The following is a 20,557-nucleotide window of genomic DNA, read 5'->3' as shown; positions in this document are numbered from 1 at the left end:
CACACACACACACACACACACACACACACACACACACACACACACACACACACACAGTGAGGTTCAAACTCAGGGTCAAAAGCACAGCAAATAAATGTGACACCAAGTTACATCTCTAGTTTCCTACTCTTCTGCTGTTACTCCCAGGTAACACCACTCTCTAAAATTGCTAGTAGTTAAAAAGTAAACAGGTGTAGAGTAGCTTACTGATAATTCTGACTCCAACCAATGGGCAGAAAGCCTGACTAGAAATTCTCACCTTGAGCAATTTATGTTGCTGAAGAGTCTCACGGGAAACATTGAGGGGGAGATCATCAGAATCCACCTGCAGGTAACGAAATGCTCACTGAGCAATAAAAACAAGTCTGTACCAAAAAAATACAAGACTGTTTGTTGCTCCACTCCCAGCCACTCTAACACCCATTCATACGATCTTCAGATACTTACAACACCTTTGACAAAATTAAGGTACTTGGGCATCATATCATGGAAGTCATCTGTGATGAATACTCGGCGCACATACAGCTGAGGGGGAACCAAAACAGAGTCACTGCACATCATACTTGAAAATTTTGACCTTAGTTCACAATACTTAAAAAAAAAAGCCCATCTACCTTAATATAATCACTCTTCTTAGATCCATATTCATCAAACAGACCTCGAGGTGCAGATGTGGGTACAAACAAAATCGACTTGAAGGTGACCTCCCCTTCTGCAGTGAAGTGGATATAAGCCATGGGGTCATCACTTTCCTGTGGAAAGTGCCTTGCTTGGTTATTCAGGTCACAGGAAAAGCAGCTCAAAGGCACTTTATCACATCAAAACATTGAACAAAACAGTCCATTACAAAAATCAAAAGAAAAGGTATTGAAGGTAGTACCGAGAAGAAAAACTAATCCTAACTGCAAAGATTGTTCTCCACAAGGACTGCCAGTAACATCTCTGTCTGCGGACAGTGACACCAAAGCCATGCCAAGTTCTTCAATATATCTTTATCTGTACAAAATCCTGCTTAGAGAAACAGCACTAGAAGCAAGCTTAGCTCTAGTTTTATATATATTCTTATGAGTCAAAATAAGGGATCACTAAAAGAAAAACAAAAAACAAAAAAATTCCATAGAAACATTCAGTAATATTTTAAAAATGTAACTTACAATGTCTGATGTCATATGTCAACTTTCAGTGCTAGTCAGTAACATACATCCTATTTTATGCTGGAAACCAAATGCCTGTATGTATGTATGTATGTATGTATGTATGTATGTATGTATGTATGTATATGTGACAATAATCTCAAAGGTTCATGTTAAGTTTGAATGTGACTTTGCTTACTAAATCAAAAAATGAATTTCAATCTGATATCACTGTGCCTTCCATATTCTTGGAATAGACATGTGGTTGTGAGAAAATTTTTTGATTCTTCTGACTGAGAAAAATGGGGATGAACAATCATATTAATAGCCACATACCATATTTAAATGAACCAACTGGCTGATAACTCTGTACAACTCATTAATAACCTAAAACTAGAGAACTCTTAACACACAACATATTCTTTTATTTACCTTTGAAAATGATTTGTAGAAAGCTTTGTATTCGTCTTCTTCTACTTCTTTGGATGGTCTCTGCCATATTGGTTTGATATCATTCATAAGTTCCCAATCCCACACAGTTTTTTCAACCTAAAGTTAAGATAATTGGTAAGTTTCTTTTAGTTTTTAATAGTTAACCTAATATGGGTCCTACTACCAAGCATGTTTAAAAGCAGGGGTATGTGGTTTTAGAGGCAAGTTCTGGCTATATAGCCCAGACTGGTCTCAAACCTAAAAGCTCTTGCCCTCAGCCTCTCAGGTGCTGGGATTATAGGATAAAGGCAAAGCCTTCCACTTAGCACTCATGGCCAGTATTTAACAAAAAAGGAATGTAGCCAACATCACAGACTTATTAATTTTCAACCATATTTCTTCTCTCTCTGCTACCCAAATCAGTTAGAGAAATGTTCTGATAATTGATCCCACATGATCAAGAGGATATAGAAAGCTTCTAAGATTTTAAGTCAAAATACAAAAAAGACAGACTTAAAACAATGCAAAAAGTCATAAGCTTTTTACAGAGAATTTGCCACTTAAAGTATTCCAAGTCAACACGGAGCATACAAAAGGCCTTGTTTTTAATAGTAGGGCTATTTGGAAAACTAGAAAACGTTTTCAAAAAATGAAGGCTCATTCCATGGGTGGTAGTGAATGCCTTTAAATATTAACCCAGCACTAGGGAGGCAGGAGGACACCAGAGCTACACGGTGAGACCAGGGTTTCAAAAGTCCAACCAACCATCCAAACCAGAAGCCAACACAACCCCTGGCCCAGCCCAGAATGACACTTCCCACCACACAAATGGTCCACACTCCTGTAAGTCCAGTTCCAGAGGACCCAGCATCATCTTCTGGCTTCTATGAGTACCAAGCATGCAGCGGAGCAGATACAAATGCTAGCAAAAACCCACACATATAAAGTAAAAACAATTTTCTTTAAAGAAACTTATGGGTACTTGTGGGTGGAGCTTCATTCTCACAGACCCTAACAGTGTTACTGTAGAGAAGCCAGGCTTACTTTCTTAGTTTTTGGTTTCTTTTCTTCTTCTTCCTCCTCTACTGCAGCTTCATCATCAGATTCTTCTTTCTCTTCTTTTGCTGCTTCATCTTCTTCCAAGGGCTCCTCAACAGTCTCAGTCTGTGGATAGAAAAAGTACAGTTACTGTTAGGCTTGCTTGTTTAATCTCGATTGTCTACAGAAGACATTATAGTAAAATAAAAACTCATACATAGTTAAATCAAAGCTCTCCAATAAGGACCACGCCCAACTTATCCCCTTCTGCTCAACACTATAGTGCCTGAAAAAGTGATGCACGGACTTACCTTGCTACTCCACACGTAGATAGGAAAGTTGATGAACTGAGAGTACTTTCTGACGAGATTTTTAATTGTGTCCAATTCAAGGTAATCAGATGCTTCTTCTTTTAAGACAAGACTGAAAGGAAAACAAGCCATTTACCTGCAACATCAGGCAGCAGCTCTGCTAACATTTGACTTTCACAGAACTCCCCTCCATCAGAAGGCTGTGAGCTAAATCTACTGCACATAGGGCATGAAAAGGAGGTTCTTTCCTGTGCTCCCTTAAGTAGACAACAGAGTTTTGAGTAGAAAAAAAAATCTGATTACGTTGGGTATTTCCCTATCAAGGTAAGCAAGCAGCAAAATTCTAAAGAAAAATTATCTTCACTTTCATTGTTTTATACTGTCACTCTAGAAATCAAATCATTAAGTATTTCTAAATAAAAACATGCTATTAAAGAAAAACCAAAATTACCTTGAATTATGAAAGCCATAAACTACATGACTATGAAACATGTATTAAAGTGCTTGCTATACAGCAAGCAGAAAGGCCTAAGTCTGACCCTGGTACCCATGTAAGAAGCTGGGCATGGAGGTGCTTGTCATCCTACGGCAGGATCCCTGTAGCTCACTGGACATCCAGACTAACCTCAACAAGCTTCAGTGCAACCCTATCTCAAAGAGAAAAAGGTGGAAAAGTTCCACCCACAAACAGGCCTGTATACAGACAGACAGACAGATATCAGATCCCATAGCTGCAGTGCCATACCGAGTTCCCAACAGACACATGTGACTGGTGGCTGCTTTGCAATTCCTATTTTTCTTACCCTCACCAGCCATCAAAAACAAGCCATGGTAGTCTGCAAACACAGCAGAGTCATCAAAAAAGTAAAAGCCTCACCAGGTGAGGTGCAGGCCTTCAGTCCTACTACCACTTGGGCAAAGGCATAGGATCTGAGTGGAAGGCGAGACAGAGAAACCCTTACAATTTAAACGTTCTTGCTACAAATAGGATATGGTAGGCTTTCAAGTTGGTTGAGCCTGGTGATATGGAGAGCAATGGAAAACTGGAAGCTGCTGGTTAGACAACCTAAATGAAATGCAGTCAATATGAAGGCCAACAAGATGGCACAGTAGACAAAGATGTTTGCCGCCAAGCCTGAAGACCAGAGTTATATTCTTAGGACCCACATAGCAGGAGAGAACAGACTAACAGGTAGCTGGCAAGTTGCCTTTTGATCACCACACCCTAACCCATAATAAACATAAAAAGGCAATCTAGATTCATGAGCTATTAAGCTTAGTCAGGTTTTTGTTTTTGTTCTTTAAATTTGGACATAGTGTCATTTATTATCCATGGCTGTTTTCAAGTCAAAATAGAATAAAGGACATTTAACAGGCCGCATATCCCACAAGCTGAAGAATTTATTAGCTGGTCCAGTAAGCACATTTTCTGACCTGTGATCTAGGCTAAAAATATGTGAGCAACAGAGAGAGACATGAAGCCATAGACATGAACAGTGTAAGGAACAGATACTGAGAAGAGTCAGATGAGATTATCACCATTGAGGAAATAGGTAAAGAAAAATTGTAAAGACAGGCACCCCACATAGGAGAGGCACTGAGAAAGCTTGAGAGCAGCAGGAGAGCCAAGTTTGGAGAATCATGAAGACACAAAATGAAAAAAAATCTGCTATTAGGAGCAGTAGTAATCAAATCTCTCTAAATCACCTGGACTTGGCAACAGGCCAACTGGTGACTTGCACAATACAAAGACAGCAGATAACCCAAGACACCAACAAAAGGGAAGCAAGGCAAAAGGTAGACAAGCCTTTCATACTGTTGGTTCTGCTCCAGTAGAGGGTACCAAGCACGGGATGAAAGTTCATAGCACTGCTGACCTGGCCTGCTGTCGGGCCTGTAGGTTATTTATGGTTGCTTCTATGTTCATCATGTAGATAACTTGTCACACTGCTCCTTAATTAATACAGTATAACCATTCGCGTAGTAGACTTACACTGCATTAAAATTGTAAGTATCTAAGATATGACTTAGAATATGGGGGGAGCATAGGTTTTATGAAAATACAATGCATGTTATACAAGCAATTCTTCATCTGTGGACTGGATAAATATAGAGGTTCCTGTAACCATCCCAGCAGAGAGTGTTTCTGTGCTTAAAGATGCTTCACTGCAGGGAGGGGAGCATGTGACCCAGGTAGTGGAAAAGGACGTTCACATTATTCATTACCTGTCTTTCTCCTCTCCCCAACAAAACACTTGCACACTGAACCTTTACGGGTCAAGAATGTGATGTGTGTGGGCAAATCTGACTTTAAAAACCAAGAAAAAATTTATTCTTACTCTCTGAAGTGGTAAAATAAATCAACAGAAGCTAAGTGATGGGGTGGAGGTAAGTGGGGGGGGGGTCGAAGCAGGAAAGGTAATTAAGTCTTTTGATAACTTCCCCTGAAAAAGCAGGCATCTATCTCTTAGCATTCTTTCTTGCATGTCACTCTGAAATGATTTTTCATACTCTTAAAGAGCTTGAGTCCCATGTGAGAGTAGGGCCTATACCCATCCTGTTCTCCACCATAACCCCAACCCATACTTGGAATTCAAATGAGTATGGGTGACTCGTGATGCAGGATCTTACCCAGGGAAAGCAGACCTGTTGTACAGTTTCATTTACTTTACTAACCAAACACCTAAGCTATGAAACTGCCCCGACACTTCTGCCAGTCAAACGTGAGGCTCCGAGGGCATCAGAGAGCTATTGCCCAGATCGCCTGCTGGGTTTCCATTTGCTTGTTCTCTCCCACCTACCCCAACCCCAACCTGTTACTACTCATTACAAATCCTTATCATTTCTGTCAGTCTCCTTCCAGCCACTCTTGCATCACCTTCACAACTAATAGAAAAGCAGAACTCCCGTCAGCAAATGCAGCCAACTGTGAGGAGTCCCTTAAACCTGTGACCAAGCCAGGCCTTCCTGCCTATTCCACACTTCTCTGCACACCTTAGCCTCCTTCTCAGACCTGAAAAACCCACAGAGCTACCTCTTTTGTGATCTCCCATCAGCTTTTCCCTTGATCCACCCAGTATTCATTTTTGTTAGAATCAGTAATACTCACGTAATTGTAGTTCCACGACCTAGTGTGTTTCCTCTTGGGTCAGCAATTACAGAGAATTCATTGGAGTCTGATTCCCAGATGTGCTGGGTATCATTGTTGTGTTTCGATGTGACAATGACCTTATCTGCTACAAGGAAGGCAGAATAAAAACCGACACCAAACTGGCCAATCAGTTCAGAGGTTGACTGGCCATCTTCTTGAGCTTCTGTCATTTTGTTTAAAAACTCGCTTGTTCCAGATTTGGCTATGGTGCCGAGGTTTTTAACCAACTCCTCTCTAGTCATTCCTACACCTGTGTCTGTGACATGCAGCAGGTTTTTCTCTTTGTCACACTAAAAGCAAGACAAGAACCAGACAGTTAGATCATCTTCACATTCACATGATGCCAAAAGCCAGGTTCCATATGAAGAAATACAGAACCCAGCTTGGGCCAAATCAACTTTAGATAGTGATACACTACTCTACAGTCTATGTTATGGCATTTTTCAAAACCACACCTTAAAAGCATGAGTTTTTTTTGTATTTTTTTATATAAATTCAGCATACTTAAGTAAAAACAAAAACAAAAAAACCCCAAAAAACAAAACCTGGTATAAGTGTCAAAGCACAGATACTAACCCAAATAAAATAACATACTTTTGAAGATAAAACTCTAGGAAACAAACCTCTTATTTCACAGAAATTAAAAGGGATTTTGGGATCTGTGATTAATGTTCTTCACTAAATAGTCCTGGCTGTCTTCAAAAGCCTGGTAGGACTGTGCATCCATTCACAGGCCACGTGATTATTTCTGCCCAGTGAAGGTGCAAGTGGGAACTGAGTGTGACTTTCAGGCTGAGACTTTAGTTGGTGTGCGACCCTTTTGCACCATGGCAAGCAGAGACACTCCAGATGGCTGCTCAGTCAGCCTGTGGAATGATTTAAGCTGAGGTCTTGGCTACCTTTTCCTGAAGGGCTAGGTAGTATCTATTTTTGGCTGTAGGAGCCATAAGGCCCTATCAGTAATTACTGCCATTCATTGTAAACAAAAGAATTTGTACAATAAAACTAGGTATGGCTGTTCTCTAATAAACCTAATAAAAACAGGCAGAGTCAGTTTGACTCAGGTAGTCTGCGCACTTCCATACAAACCCACTGTGACTAGGAAGTTACTTTTCACACCAGAATAACCTACTGATGGAGTGCCTGGTTTCTGAGTATTAGTTTTAAAAAGGAAACAGTTATTTTAAGCTTACCTTAATCTTGACCGTTAACTCCTCATTTCCAGCAAGTGCATTTTCATCAGTTAGTGAGATGAGCCTTATCTTGTCTAAAGCATCAGAAGCATTTGAAATCAGTTCTCTCAGGAAAATCTAAAAAGAAGCCAGATTTAATGAACTGCGATTAACCCCACACACATGGTAAGATGTTGATTCTTATGATCAACTCCTCATTTCTCCTCAGAATCGTGAAAAGACACTCTTCAAGGAACCAAGACTTTTATGGTGCAAGGGATGGCTTTACTCTCTTCATAAAAAGGAAGTGCGGCTCTATAAAGCTCTGTGACAACTACAAGGGCTATCTGAAGTGGTGGGAACAGGAGTGCCTCTCCCACCCTCCCTCAGTGGTACAGTTGTGTCACTCCACCCCAGTCAGTAGGTCATAACCTTAGTCAGCAGATCATACCTTATTCTGAGCTGACAGGAAAGACCAGGACAATGTCCACTCCCTTCCTACCCCAATATGTACCAGTAAGAATTCTCATTCCTAATTTAATTCCTAATTCCTAATGGAAGGATGGAAGCTGCCGTTCTAACCATGTAACACTTACCTCTTTATTTTTATACAAAGAATTGATGATAAGTTTCATCATTCTGTTCACTTCAGCTTGGAAGGCGAACTTTTCAGATTTTTCTCTAAGTTCTCTTATCTGTGATGCGTTTAACCCATCCAACTGAATAGCTTCTTCCTCTCTAAGGAAATCAAATTAGAGAAGCAAATACTCAGGTTCATTTTTCTCAGTCTCTAGTCAGGACACAGACTGGCCTCTGCAGACCTTCTTGTTAAAAGACCACTCACATGCCAGCTCACTCTTATCACAGAATGGGCTGTGCTTAATACTCTGCTGGAAATAGTTCCTAAAATTCCCAGAAAAATACATCCTGCTCCCCTCTACTGAAAAGCAAGTCATGACTTGTGTATGCTTGCACAGTGAATACTTTAGTACCGTCACTAATTCCTAGAAGGCCAAAATTTAAAATATACCTCACCGATTGAAAAGCCCTTTTCTTAAAAGTTACAGGCATAAGTTCTATTTTTCATAGTACTAACTTCACACAGACAAAACCAATCAAGTCTTCTGTCCCGTCTTAGAAAGTCAGAAGCACGAGCTGAGTGGGCTCATCATCATTGGTTTTCTGGTTTTAGATGCTGAGGCTTATCCCTAGCACTTTCTTTCCTGAATCAGCAGTCACTCCCAGGAGCAGACTAAGAACTAGGAGCTTTTTCGTGCAGATAAATGGGCAATCCTAAGAACTTCTCTGGTTATTCTGTATCATTAGCAACATTTTAGGCACTGGACCTTGTAATCTGAATGGAGAAGAAACACCAACAGCCACTCTGTCCCACTAACTTGCAGAGCTTATCAGCATAGTTTCAAATGCACCGACCTCTGCACAACTTCATCATCTGTCCTTGAGCCTTCTCGGCTTTTACCCAGGTCCTCTTCCACTGTGCCATCCACATCGACTTCATCGTCAGCTCTGACGAACCCTGAGGAGAAAGATTACAACTCTCAACACTATTGCTTCCTCTCCTTCCCATAAAAAGCCAGACCAAACAGGGCAAGAGGGAGAGTTAACACAATTCAGTAAGTAAATACAAGCTGTGGGGATGGAAAATTTATGTACCGACGTCAATAACCAATGTCAAGGCAAGTTTGCACGCTAAAGTTTAAATGTGAATGCCCAAGACCCCAGGTTGACTCTGGAAGGCCAGGCAGCCATCACGTGTGTCCATCCTAGGCAGTGAGTGAGAGGCCCCTGTCTACACCCACACGTGTTGCGCACAGCTGAGAGGTCTCTACACTGGCTAAGCCAAAACTTGGGCCTCGCTTAGTTATCACAGGTCAGAATGCAAACAAGGTTTGTGCAACTTCTGTTGAGGGGAACTGAAATCCGACCCAGAGAGGGAGACATGTCAAGGACGGCTCTTGAAGCACATCGGAATCAGATATTGGGCTACCGCCACGACGCTGGCCCGAGGGCCCACGCTCGCGAGTCGGGCGTTAAAAAACAGAAACGCGCTCCGGAAGAAGTAGAGGGCAGAGGCTGGGGGGCCTCAGACTCTGGTGGTTAAAGGTCGGACCTGATCACAAAAGTCCTTAGGGAGGGGTTGCAGGAAGGCTTCCCCCGAGAGTAGAGTCCGAAAGGCCGCGCCCCACCAGCGAGACTTCGGGGAGCGCTCCAGCACCATCCGCAGGGTATTTAAATGCCCGGTCTCCAAGTCGCCTCTTCCCAGAAGCCTCAGGGGAAGCATCATCACCCGAGTCTCCTTCAAGGGAAGGAAATGGTCCCTGGACCCCCTGTAGCCCCCCGGCGTCCCCAACCCAGGTTCAACGCCCCAAGAACGTTCGAGAAGCGGCCACGCAGGAAGGGGAGGGCGCCCGCTACCGCCCGATCACTCACCGAAGGTCAGCAGGACGCAGCAGAGGCCCAACACCCACAGGACCCTCATGGTGCGTGGCCGGCGAGTCGCAAGTCCTTCTCGGTCTCAGGAGCCGCCTCCACCCCCACAACCCCGAGTCTACGCTCCTCACACCTCCAGCAGCGCGGTCCGCCCACTAAGCCGCGCGCAGGTCCGGCCGCTTTTCACCCCACTGCTTGCGGGCGGGGGACGGGAAACACGAACCCACCAATCGTGCCTCACCACGCACTCTCTGCACCCAATGGGGACGCACGGGGGGGACCGCAGCCCGCCAATCGGAACTGTCCAGGTGCGGTGCCCGATGCCCGAAGCGTGGCTCCTTTCGATTGGGCTTGTCCAGCAGCTTTCCTCCAATCAGATGGCTCCGCGGGCCCTCACACGCCGGGCCACCCTTTGGCCTGGGAAGCCTCGGTCCCTGAGGAAAACCGTCCAATGAACGTAGGCGCATAGCGCGTCTGTCCATTCCTAGAGGTCCCGGGGAACCACTTCCGGCTTCTAGCGAACGTTTAGTCCGTGACTAGGGGAAACGGTAGCCAAGACAATGCGGCCTTTACCCTTTTCTCGTCGACGACGCGGGTCACGTTACGAGCCCTTTCAGCGCTACGTTCGCCGTCACCTTTCTTTTGGGCGTTTCTTTTCGCAAAAGAGAAATTTGTGAGGAGTTGAATATCCGGAATGCGTTTGGACGGTGGTGAGAAACTACAGTTTCCGGCATGCAACGCACTAATCTCATGAATGCTGGGAATTGTAGTCTCTGGCATCTAAGCCAGTTGCGTAGTTTGGACCTTGCACTTACTCCAGTCTTGTGTCCGCGGGAAATGTCTCCCTAGTGATTATAGGATTTCCACCTCATTCGGATTGCAGAATAGATCTGTGCTTGTTCTAGGACTCTAATGCACACAGTTTTCAGAGGCGTACCTGGAAAGCAGCCCCGCGTGGCCCTAGTCTCACTATGTCAGAGGGCCAGCCCTGGATTCTGGGCTCCGCCTCTGACTGGTGGTAGCACACTGTTTTCCACGTCTGCTTTCTTGCGCGTCACTCAGGGTTTCTAGAGCCTTCAGCTCCACTTCGCGTTGCGCTGCCCGCATTTCCTGTCCTCTCTGGTTTGCAGTAGAGGGTGGCAGGGGTTCTCCAACCCCGAAGGAAACAAGGACCCAAGTTCCTTTGATATCCCCATAAATATCAAGGAATGACCTGGCAGTCTAGAACCTCTTTTGTGAATCAGCTGGAGAGCGCAGTGGTGAAGTCCAGGCTATCATAGAACAGGAAAGAATGTATGCAGATACTTGAAAGCAAAAGCCGCAGTGCTTGCAAAACAGCCTGGATTGTGGCTTTGTAACTTAATAGAAACACCGTTCAGCCTTCCGAAAGATAGCAAAATAGGCTCTTTCTGGTGAGGGAAGTCCCTAAGGCCAGCTTGTAAATTCCGAAATGTTTTCTAAGCTCTTTTGCCTCATTTTAACCAATTTTCCACCAGCACGCTTGCCTGCCTCTAACACACCCGTTCCATCACCGCTTTCTTCAAGAAAATTCGAGTTGTTTTCTAGGCAATCCAGGTTGCCGAAGGCAAGCTTTTCAGTGACAGTGTCTAGTCCCTTTGACAACTTCGAGAATTTAGACTTGTAGATCTTGAATCTGTGGTTTGGTGTTTCCATAATGTGGTGATGGCTTATTTACATGTCTGATTTACCTACATTTGCCAAGGCACACAGAAATGTAAGACGAAGGCTTTATGCCTCTGTGCTTGTGTTTGTTGTTAAGAGCATACCAAGATCTTATTTATTTGTGCTTTTGAAAAAATGCCCATTTCTGCGTTTGACAGCCCATCATCCTCTTTCTTTCTGTCTTTTTTTTTTTTTTTTTAATCGAGCAAGTAAGCAAGTATTCTGAAACTGTGACTGCACCTTAACTGGCCAGTGGGGGGTAGATCGGGCTGCACCTGGGAGGAACTGAGAATGAGATTTGTCCTCCAAAATAAAGCTGGTGGTTTTGTGTGTGTGTGTGTGTGTGTGTGTGTGTGTGTAGAAGTTTCTGCAGATGATGTCCCCAGATAGGAGAGAGAGAGAGCGAGCGAGCGAGCTACTTCTAGGTTGGCAGAAGATGGTCAGTCCTTATCTGACTTGCTGGCCAAGCTCCCTGGAAAATACATGGCTCTCAGCTGAGGAGAGATGGCTTAGTGGATAAAATGATTGCCCCGCTTGAACTATGACCCAAATTAGGGTTTTCAACACTCACATAACACGAGATGCTGGTCTAACCAATGCTGGGGGTAGGGTGGTTTTGCTAGAGACAGATATGGCTCTCTGGCCAGACAGCATAGCCAAGATAACAAACTCCAGATTCACTAAGAGGATAGAGGAACACACACACACACACACACACACACACACACACACACACACACACACGTTTCTTGGATTCCTAGTGTTTTCCCATGTTCCCTTCTTCAGACTTTGACCAGTCACTGATCTCTAGGGTCAGTCTGCTCTGTCTTTCCCCCAGTACTGATACTCCATAGGGTTATTAAGCTCCCCACCTTTGAATCTGAGTCTCTTGCTTCCTGGTGAGCTACCCTGTGGGTGCTGGGAACTGACCACTGATTATCTGCAAGAGCAAATGTTCTTATCCACTGAGCCATTTCTTCAAGGATGCTTTAAAAAAATTGTTTGACTTTTTATTGGTTTAGACATGGCCTTTGTAAGTAGCCCTGGGTGTCTTGGACCTTACTTTGTAGGCGACCTTACTTTGTAGGCGACCTTACTTTATAGGCCAGGCTGGCCTCCTCTTGCCTCTGCCCCCCAAGTGCTGAGATTAAAGGGGTGGGATGCCACTCCCAGCTAGGTTTTCTCTCTTTTTTTTTCCTCTTTAACACTGTATGTTTATGACCACTACTGGCAATGGTTACTTTGCTTCTGGTTTTTATCATACTTTTTGAGCAAAGGAGTCTGACAAAAGGAGTATGCTTCTTAGGCAAAGGAGATGCAGTTAGGGGTAGGAATAGCTCTCTTCATAGCCAGATTTAATCCAGCCATGGGGAGATCAAGAAAGGAAAGCCCTTGGCATTTGGGATCATTAAAGAATTGAGGCATGGAGTGGATACCAAGGTAGAATGCAGGGTTGATTGATTTGTTCCCTCCCTCCACCCACTATCTCTCCCCTATTAATACAACAAATACAGGATCTACTATGTGATGTGTACTATGCTAGGGGCTGGAATTTCACTGGTGTACATTGAAGATATGACCTTTTTACCCACAGACCATGAGCAGGTATTAATAATGGAGGCACACTGCAAGTAAATAAATTTATTTATTTATTTATTTATTTATTTATTTATTTATTTATTTTGGAGACATGATCTTGCTAGCTAGCCTGGGCTGTTCTAAAAGCCACTGTGTAGCCCAGGTTAGCCTCCAACTCTGGGTGTTCCTGAGGACAGAACTAGATGTGCTTGTACACCTGGATATAAGTGCAAGTTCAGGATGTAATCTGAGTAACAACAGTAGAATGTCACAGAAGAGAACTGTGGAACCCAGATGAGGACATTCTTGACCTTGATACTGGTGAGTGCTTAAAACTCATCAAGCTGCACACTTACAGGGGGTGGATCTTCTGACATTTAACTCTTGAATCCATTTTGGGTTGGTTTTTCTTTTTACAATGTTTTTCTTAGACAGTTTCATGTGTGTGTATGATGCATTTTGAGCTACATAGCTCCCGTTACTACTGACCCAACAGATTTCCTTCTGTCATGTCTTTAAAAAGTATTTTGATGTGCATATGAAACCTCAAACTCAAGTAACCCAACAGCAGCGGCTACTCTGAAACAAAATACTAAAACACATTTCAGAAAGAATCAAGAGGCAGCCAGCTATGTCTACTATTGTTAGTGTTGTTCCTAGCTCATTAGGATGGCCCAGCAATAGGACAAAGAAACAATGGGGACACATTTTAGCAAAATTGCTGGACCTAGTGATGCACACCTTTAGTCCCAGCAGTTGGGAAGCAGAGGCAGGCTGATCTATGAGTTGGAAGACAGCCTGGTCTACAGAGTAAGTTCCAGGACAGCCAGGCTACACAGAGAAATCCTGTCTTGAGAAAAAACAAAACAAAAACAAAAGACAGAGAAAATTTGATTTAAGTTCCTTATTTTGTAATTTCTTTTGCAATTTTTATTTATGTATCCCAGATACCCTGTACCTTAGTTTATTTAATGTCCCAAACAAATATGAGAATCTGGTAAATTATCAATTTTAAGATGATAATTCATCTTGTAAAAACATAAAAATTGAAACAAGAACTTCATTTGTATTAATTAATATGTAGGAATTAACAAAGACATGATTCCAGTGGGAAGAAAACTACATACTGTTTTGAAGAAATGAAAAGAAATGAACTTGGATCAGTCTGCACCCTGAAATTATGTGTTGCTGTGTGCTGAGTTGCAGCTTTAGGGAGCTCTCATTTATAGCAGAAACATGGTGTCTGCTAGTCTGAAATGAAGGCACACTTCAGTGTGTTTTAGGTTCGCTAGCCTTCACCTTCCTGCTGCTACTTCCTGAGCACCGAGACCAAAGGCATGTGCTACCCATGCAGAGAACCTGATCTCTTTTATTTGTTTATTTAATTTATTTATTAATTAATGTATTTTTTTGAGACAGAGTTTCTCTGTGAAGTCTTGGCTATCCTGGAACTCACATCACAGATCAAGCTGGCCTTGAACCCACAGAGATCTGCCTACCTCTGCCTCCCAAGTGCTGAGACTAAAGGTATGTGTCACCATGCCTGGCATAGTACTTGCTTTCTTTTATTTTTTCTGTAGTAATGAAAAGGCATCTTTACATGTGTAGTTTTTACCTCTCTGCTTTGTTAGTTGAAAGTGATTCCCAAAGAGTAGAATCGCTGAAGCACAGATTTTTGGTACTTGAACATATTTATTTTATTTTATTTTATTTTATTTTATTTTATTTTATTTTATTTTATTTTATTTTGAGACAGGGTTCTCGGTGTAGCCCTGGCTGTCCTGGAACTCACTCTGTAGACCAGGCTGATCTTGAACTCAGAAATCTGCCTGCCTCTGCCTCCCGAGTGTGTGTGTGAGCTTGCATGAGTTTATGTGTGCCATGTGTGTGCCTATTGCTTCATAAGCTGGAAAAGGGCATGGTATCCCTGGCAACTAGAGTTATAGAAGGGTTATGAGCATCCATGCTTTTAAGAAAACTTGGGTCCTCTGCAAAAGCATTGCCTTCAACAAGTATTTCCCTAGGATTTATTCTGAATTCATCTGCCTACCAAGTATCAAGAGATACAACAGTAAGAAATAATATCTGAAGACTGGGCAGGACCTGGGGTGTATACCTGAACTCCAGTACTTAGGAGACCGGAGATTTCACATTCCAGACCAGCCAGGATAACAGAGGGAGACTCTGTTTCAAGAGGCTAAATAAGAGAATGAGGAGGAGGAGGAGGAGGAAGAAAAGGAGGGGGGCTAGGGAGGTAGCTCAGCTAGTAAAGTGCTTGTCGTGCAAGCACAAGGACCCGAGTTCACTCTCTAGAATCCTCTTACAACCTAGGCATGGGGCCTCATGCTTATAATCCCACCACTGGGAGGTGGAGACAGGTTGGGCTCACTGGCCAACCCACCCAGCCTCCTGGGAAAATTCTAAACCAATAATAGACCTTATCTCAAAAATAATGTGAATGACACCCAAGAAACATATTGAAGGCAAACACATACAGAGAACATGCAGATGTGTGTGTGTGTGTGTGTGTGTTTGTGTATGCGCGCGCACACACACACGCCCCATACTCCACACACACATACTCCTTGACACACAGAAATGACCTCTGTTCACATAGAAATGAGAGATGGCAGAGCGTTTGTTTTGTTTTCATTTTGCTTTGTTTTTGCAAGTATTGATAATCTATTCCTAGTCTCCTGTGTGGCAGGTGAGACTTCTATTCATAAAATACCCATAGTGTTTATTCTGTTATCTTTTGTAGAATTTTTGAAGAAAGCATTGTGATATTGAAAAAAAAAAACCTTTCTACAGTGCTTATTTATTGGAAAACTTCTTATAGGACAGACATTTCTACGCTGATGTATGGTCCCATCACTTCTCAACCTTACCTCTCTCTATGGAGACACATTTTGAGTCAGGCTCACCTGTGTATAAATCCTGACGTTGAGGCCCCCGTGGTGGCTCTGCGGGTAAAGCATTTTCTACCAAGTCGGATGACCTGAGTTCATTTCTCAGAACTCACATGATGGAAGGAGAGAAATGACTCCAAAAAGTTGTCCTCTGATGTCCACATGTCATCTGTACTACACCGGCATGCACACACACACACACACACACACACACACCAATAAACAAATAAGTAAATTAAAGCAAGTAAGCCTAACTTTTCACTCTGACTTTGGATGCTCTGTTTATCCTCTCTAGACTTGCCCCTTGATCTGGGCACTCACCCTGTGGTATTACTGAGGCAATTCAATGCAGAGACTTAATACTTTTTTTTTTTAAAGGCATGAACATGCTGTAAGGAAATCTTAGGAGCTGTTTTATACTTCTGACAGATGTTTTACTATGCATGAAATGAATAAATATAATTTTTAAAAGAGTGATTTTGGTGTGGAAATAAGCTGTACCAACAAAGGTGGTTTTCATAAGTACTTTAAGCTCTTGCAGGCATAGCTGTGTTGTCATGGGGATGTTTTCCGTTAGCTCGGTGGGATTAAATTCCAGGAGGTGAGTGGAATGTTGTGTGAGCCTGTAGAACTCAAGAAGAAGTAAAACCATAGAACCCTATCCGGCTCCTTGATGCAGACTCTGTTTGGCTGCCAGCATGTTCTTGGTCTTGGTCTTTGGCCTGTCTTCCTGGGCTGACCTCAGGTTTATAGCTGTTCTTCTCGCCTGGCTACTCAACGTGAGTCTTTCCTGGCTCACGTTACTTGCCACTACATCTGGGTCCATTTGTGGACTTGCCTGCCTTTTCTTAATCACCTTGCACTGCTTTTCACATCTCTGTGGGGCAGAGGTGGTGGTTGGCCAAAGGATCCAGGGCAGTGGGCTGGGACTCTAGGGAAGAAGAAGGGAGATCCATTCATTTTATCTGTTCATCTTATGAATTGTTAATTCTTCAGCCAAAGCGTGTGTGTGTGGGGGGGGGCGTTGGTGAGTCAGGGGAGACACAAACTGCCTGTAGTCCTAAAATAAATCTGTTTGGCCTTTCTTGCCCTTACTCAAACTAGATTGCTTAACCGTTGCATCCCTTCCACAAGAGACAATGTAAAGAAGTGCTTTGGATGAAACTGAGCAATTGCTTATAGCTAACACAGTTAAGAGAAGACCCAAGCTGTGGACCTTGGCAATTGGGCCAGGATGGAACTTCCTTTCTTCTAAGTGTGACATCATCCTGGAGCCAAGTGAAATGAGCGATGAGGCAAGTGAGACCAGACAAAGATACAACAGTCAACCCATTTTAAAGCGCCAGAAACCCATCCAACCTTACATCTGTTCCACTCTAGATTTCCAAGAAGAGAGAGACTTTTTGGCCCAAAGTATCTTCCCTCAGCTTAATAACATCTGCAGCCCCCGGGGCACCTACTTCAAAGCTGTGGACTTGAGATGGTCAGCTGTGAAGGCCCATAAATCCTTCACCAGTAACCAGTTCCGACAGTACTCCTGTCTCCAGTCTCAACACCTGAAACTTTCCCTGGACTACGTGAACAGATGTTTCCCATTTTTCATCTGCCTGCTAGGGCAAACCTATGGCGATTTCCTCCCCGACTACACACCTTTCCTGTTATCCCAAGTAAAGGACTTCGAAAGTTTATCCAAGGGAGAACAGAATCTATACATTGCTGCCAAAAATGGTTACCCCTGGGTCCTGAAGACTCCCAATTGCAGCCTGACAGAGTTCGAGATCATCCAAGCAGCATTTCGGAAGAAATCTCAATTTCAATTTTTCTACTTCCGGACATCAAATTCACTGCTGCAGACTTTTAATGAGGAAGAGGAGGAGGAAGAGGAGAAGCTGTCCTCAGCTTATCTGGTGAAGGAACAGGGGAAAATGAAGGTTGGGAAGCTCAAGGCTAAGATCATTGGTAAAGGGCTTTCTGTCAGATTCTACAGAGACCTGGAGGAATTGGGGGATATGGTTTTGAAGGACTGGTTGGCTGTTGTGGAAAAACTCTATCCATTCACTATGATCGTGGAAAATATAGGTGAGTAAACATACAGATGGCTAAGTCAGTCATCAGCATCGGGGGAATGTCTTCTGCGTCTCCCCAGGAAGGAATGTGTGTGTGTGTGTGTGTGTGTGTGTGTGCATGCGTGCATGCGTGCATGTGTACGGACATGGGTGCATGCACCATGGTGCCTTTGGAGGACAGAGGACAACTTTTGGGAGTTGGTTCTGCACACTTCTGTTTCTCTGGTCCACAGTTTCCTGTCAGTTCTCCTGTTTCCATCTTCCATCTTACTGTATCCTACTGTGCTGGGATTACAGACTCAGGCTGCCTCATCTGGCTTTTGTGGGTACCAGGGATAGAACTCAGTTTGTCAGGCTTTGTGTATCAAGTGCTTTCACCTCCTGAACTGTTTCACTGGCCCAGGAAAGGAACTTTTAAATAATTGAATATATTCCTTAAACATTTTAAATTAATACCATAGTCCTGTAGCATGTTTCTCTCTTTAAAAATATATTTATTGGTGGGTAGGTTGGGGAGCAGGGCAGGGGAAGGGTATAGGGGACTTTCAGGATAGCATTTGAAATATAAATAAATGAAGAAAATTTCTAATAATATATATATATTTATATTTATATTTATATTTATATTTATATTTATATTTATTGGGGCTGAAGAGATGGCTCAGCGGTTAAGAGCACTAACTGCCTTTCCATAGGTCCTGAGTTCAATTCCCAGCAACCACATGGTGGCTCACAACCATCTCTAATGGGATCCAATGCCCTCTTCTGGCATGTCTCATATACATAAAATAAATCTATCTATCTATCTATCTATCTATCTATCTATCTATCTATCTATCTATCTAGTCAAACGTGGTGGTGAATGCCTTTAATCCTAGCATTCTGGAAGCAGAATGAACTCTATAAATTTGAGGTCAGCCTGGTGTGCAAAGTGAGTTCCAGGATAGCCACAGCTCTGTTACACAGAGAAACCATGTCTCAAACAACAAAAACAAAATATGTATTTATGTGTATGTGTGTATGTCTGAGTACATGTATGTGCACCATGTTCCAACAGGAGCCTGAGGCCAGAAAAGAGTGTCATATTCCCTAGAACTGGAGTTGTAAGCAGTTGTGAGCTACTATGTGGGGCTACTATGTGGGTGCTGGGAACTGAACCTGGGTCCTCTGTGCAAGAGGACTTTTGGACTGAAAGGAAGAGCTAATAATGGACCTGGAGACTATGAGAAAGTTCGGGAGCTCAGAGAGGACCTAGAATATCTGGCATTCACATGTAGGTCTAGAGGGATGTTTTGAACCAGGGTTGACTTTGTCCTCTCCCCTCTGGTCTCACCTGCAGAGAATTTTGATTATCAATGGGAAGGAAAGCATCGATGTCTGGGGGTAAAGTCTGGGAATATACTGCATGGGACAGACCTCACAGTGAAGGGCTATCTAGCTCTAAATGCCCTCAGTGCCACAGTTAGGAAAAGAAGGAACCTTTATTGTCTGGTGATATGTGTATCATGGCACATTTCACCTTATTTAAGGTGTAGCCCTTGAAGGGTAACCTTCAGGTCTTGCAAATGAGCAAGCAAAAGCTGCTGTACTGTGGGATAAGTATCTGACTGCTAAAGGATCAATCTCAATTTCCAACCCGGTCCCTCTGGCTCTCAAATCTGTAATTGTAATTGCCCTGGAGCTGAAGTTGAGGTCATTGTAAGCCCCTTGATGGGGGTGCTGGGTACTGAACACAGGTCATTGGCACAAGCAGTATGCCCTCTTAACTGCTGAGTCATCTCTTCAGCCCCTAGGTTTTAGTCTTTTTTTTTTTTCTTTAGATATATTTCTTTATTTTATGTATATGAGTATACTATAGCTGTACAGATAGTTGTGAGCCATCATGTGGTTGCTGGGAATTGAACTCAGGACCTCTGCTCACTTCGGCCCCACTCTGGCCCAAAGATTTATTTATTATTATATGTAAGTATACTGTAGCTGTCTTCAGACATACTAGAAAAGGGCATCAGATCTCATTACGGATGGTTGTGAGCTACCATGTGGTTACAGAGATTTGAACTCAGGGCCTTTGGAAGAGCAGTCAGTGCTCTTACCCACAGAGCCATCTCACCAGCCCCTAGGTTTTATTCTTAATTGGGTATATTTACACTAAATCAATAAAAAGATACATGGTGGGTAAATCATAAAAAAAGCTTTAGAAACAGGTATCAAATCCTTTCCTCATGACCCTTAATAACTCACATGGGGTCTCACAGAATAAACTTAGAAACCACAGCTAGGGCAGTAGTAGACCACTGGGTAGTTTCAGTGTACATGTGGGTGAGTGTGTGCATGCATCTCTGTGTGTGTGTGTTCATGGGTATGCAGGTACATATAGTGATATGTTTTGTAATGCTAATGATAAGCTTTATAGAGTGCAGTATGGTGCAGTGGGAGGGGTGCCTTAGGGGGCCCATGCTGAGGCATCCCTCCCCACTAAGGTACCAGTCATACAATGGGTATAGTAAAGAATAGAGTTTATTTGGGGCCATGGGAAGGGGGGGTTGAGAAAGGAGTAGGGGAAGAGAAAGAGGGGGGACAGAGAAGGGGAGAGAGAGAGGGAGAGAGAGAGAGAGAGAGAGAGAGAGAAGAAG

At 43.2% G+C, this 20,557-nt stretch overlaps 2 protein-coding genes across 2 annotated transcripts in view; one reads left to right on the top strand and one right to left on the bottom strand.

Annotated features, from left to right (window-relative positions):
- The window catches only part of Hsp90b1 (heat shock protein 90 beta family member 1), a 14,892-nt gene extending 5,006 nt beyond the window's left edge, over positions 1 to 9,886 (bottom strand). The window contains exons 1-11 of the mRNA XM_021204240.2: positions 9,689 to 9,886; positions 8,672 to 8,774; positions 7,834 to 7,975; positions 7,259 to 7,375; positions 6,024 to 6,355; positions 2,915 to 3,026; positions 2,610 to 2,729; positions 1,566 to 1,682; positions 615 to 752; positions 448 to 525; positions 260 to 325 (exon numbers count right to left, since the gene is read on the bottom strand). Coding sequence (XP_021059899.1) covers positions 260 to 325; positions 448 to 525; positions 615 to 752; positions 1,566 to 1,682; positions 2,610 to 2,729; positions 2,915 to 3,026; positions 6,024 to 6,355; positions 7,259 to 7,375; positions 7,834 to 7,975; positions 8,672 to 8,774; positions 9,689 to 9,737 — 1,374 coding nt within the window. The 5' untranslated portion in view covers positions 9,738 to 9,886. The remainder of the gene's footprint in view (positions 1 to 259; positions 326 to 447; positions 526 to 614; positions 753 to 1,565; positions 1,683 to 2,609; positions 2,730 to 2,914; positions 3,027 to 6,023; positions 6,356 to 7,258; positions 7,376 to 7,833; positions 7,976 to 8,671; positions 8,775 to 9,688) is intronic.
- Positions 9,887 to 10,370: 484 nt separating this feature from the next.
- LOC110326135 (tetratricopeptide repeat protein 41) overlaps positions 10,371 to 20,557 on the top strand; it is a 66,897-nt gene continuing 56,710 nt past the window's right edge. Inside the window, exons 1-2 of the mRNA XM_021204283.2 lie at positions 10,371 to 10,398; positions 16,963 to 17,937. Coding sequence (XP_021059942.1) covers positions 17,142 to 17,937 — 796 coding nt within the window. The 5' untranslated portion in view covers positions 10,371 to 10,398; positions 16,963 to 17,141. The remainder of the gene's footprint in view (positions 10,399 to 16,962; positions 17,938 to 20,557) is intronic.

The sequence above is a fragment of the Mus pahari genome, chromosome 9, assembly GCF_900095145.1.
Source record: "Mus pahari chromosome 9, PAHARI_EIJ_v1.1, whole genome shotgun sequence".
Classification (NCBI taxonomy): domain Eukaryota; kingdom Metazoa; phylum Chordata; class Mammalia; order Rodentia; family Muridae; genus Mus; species Mus pahari.
This window is presented reverse-complemented; position numbering and strand designations above follow the sequence as displayed.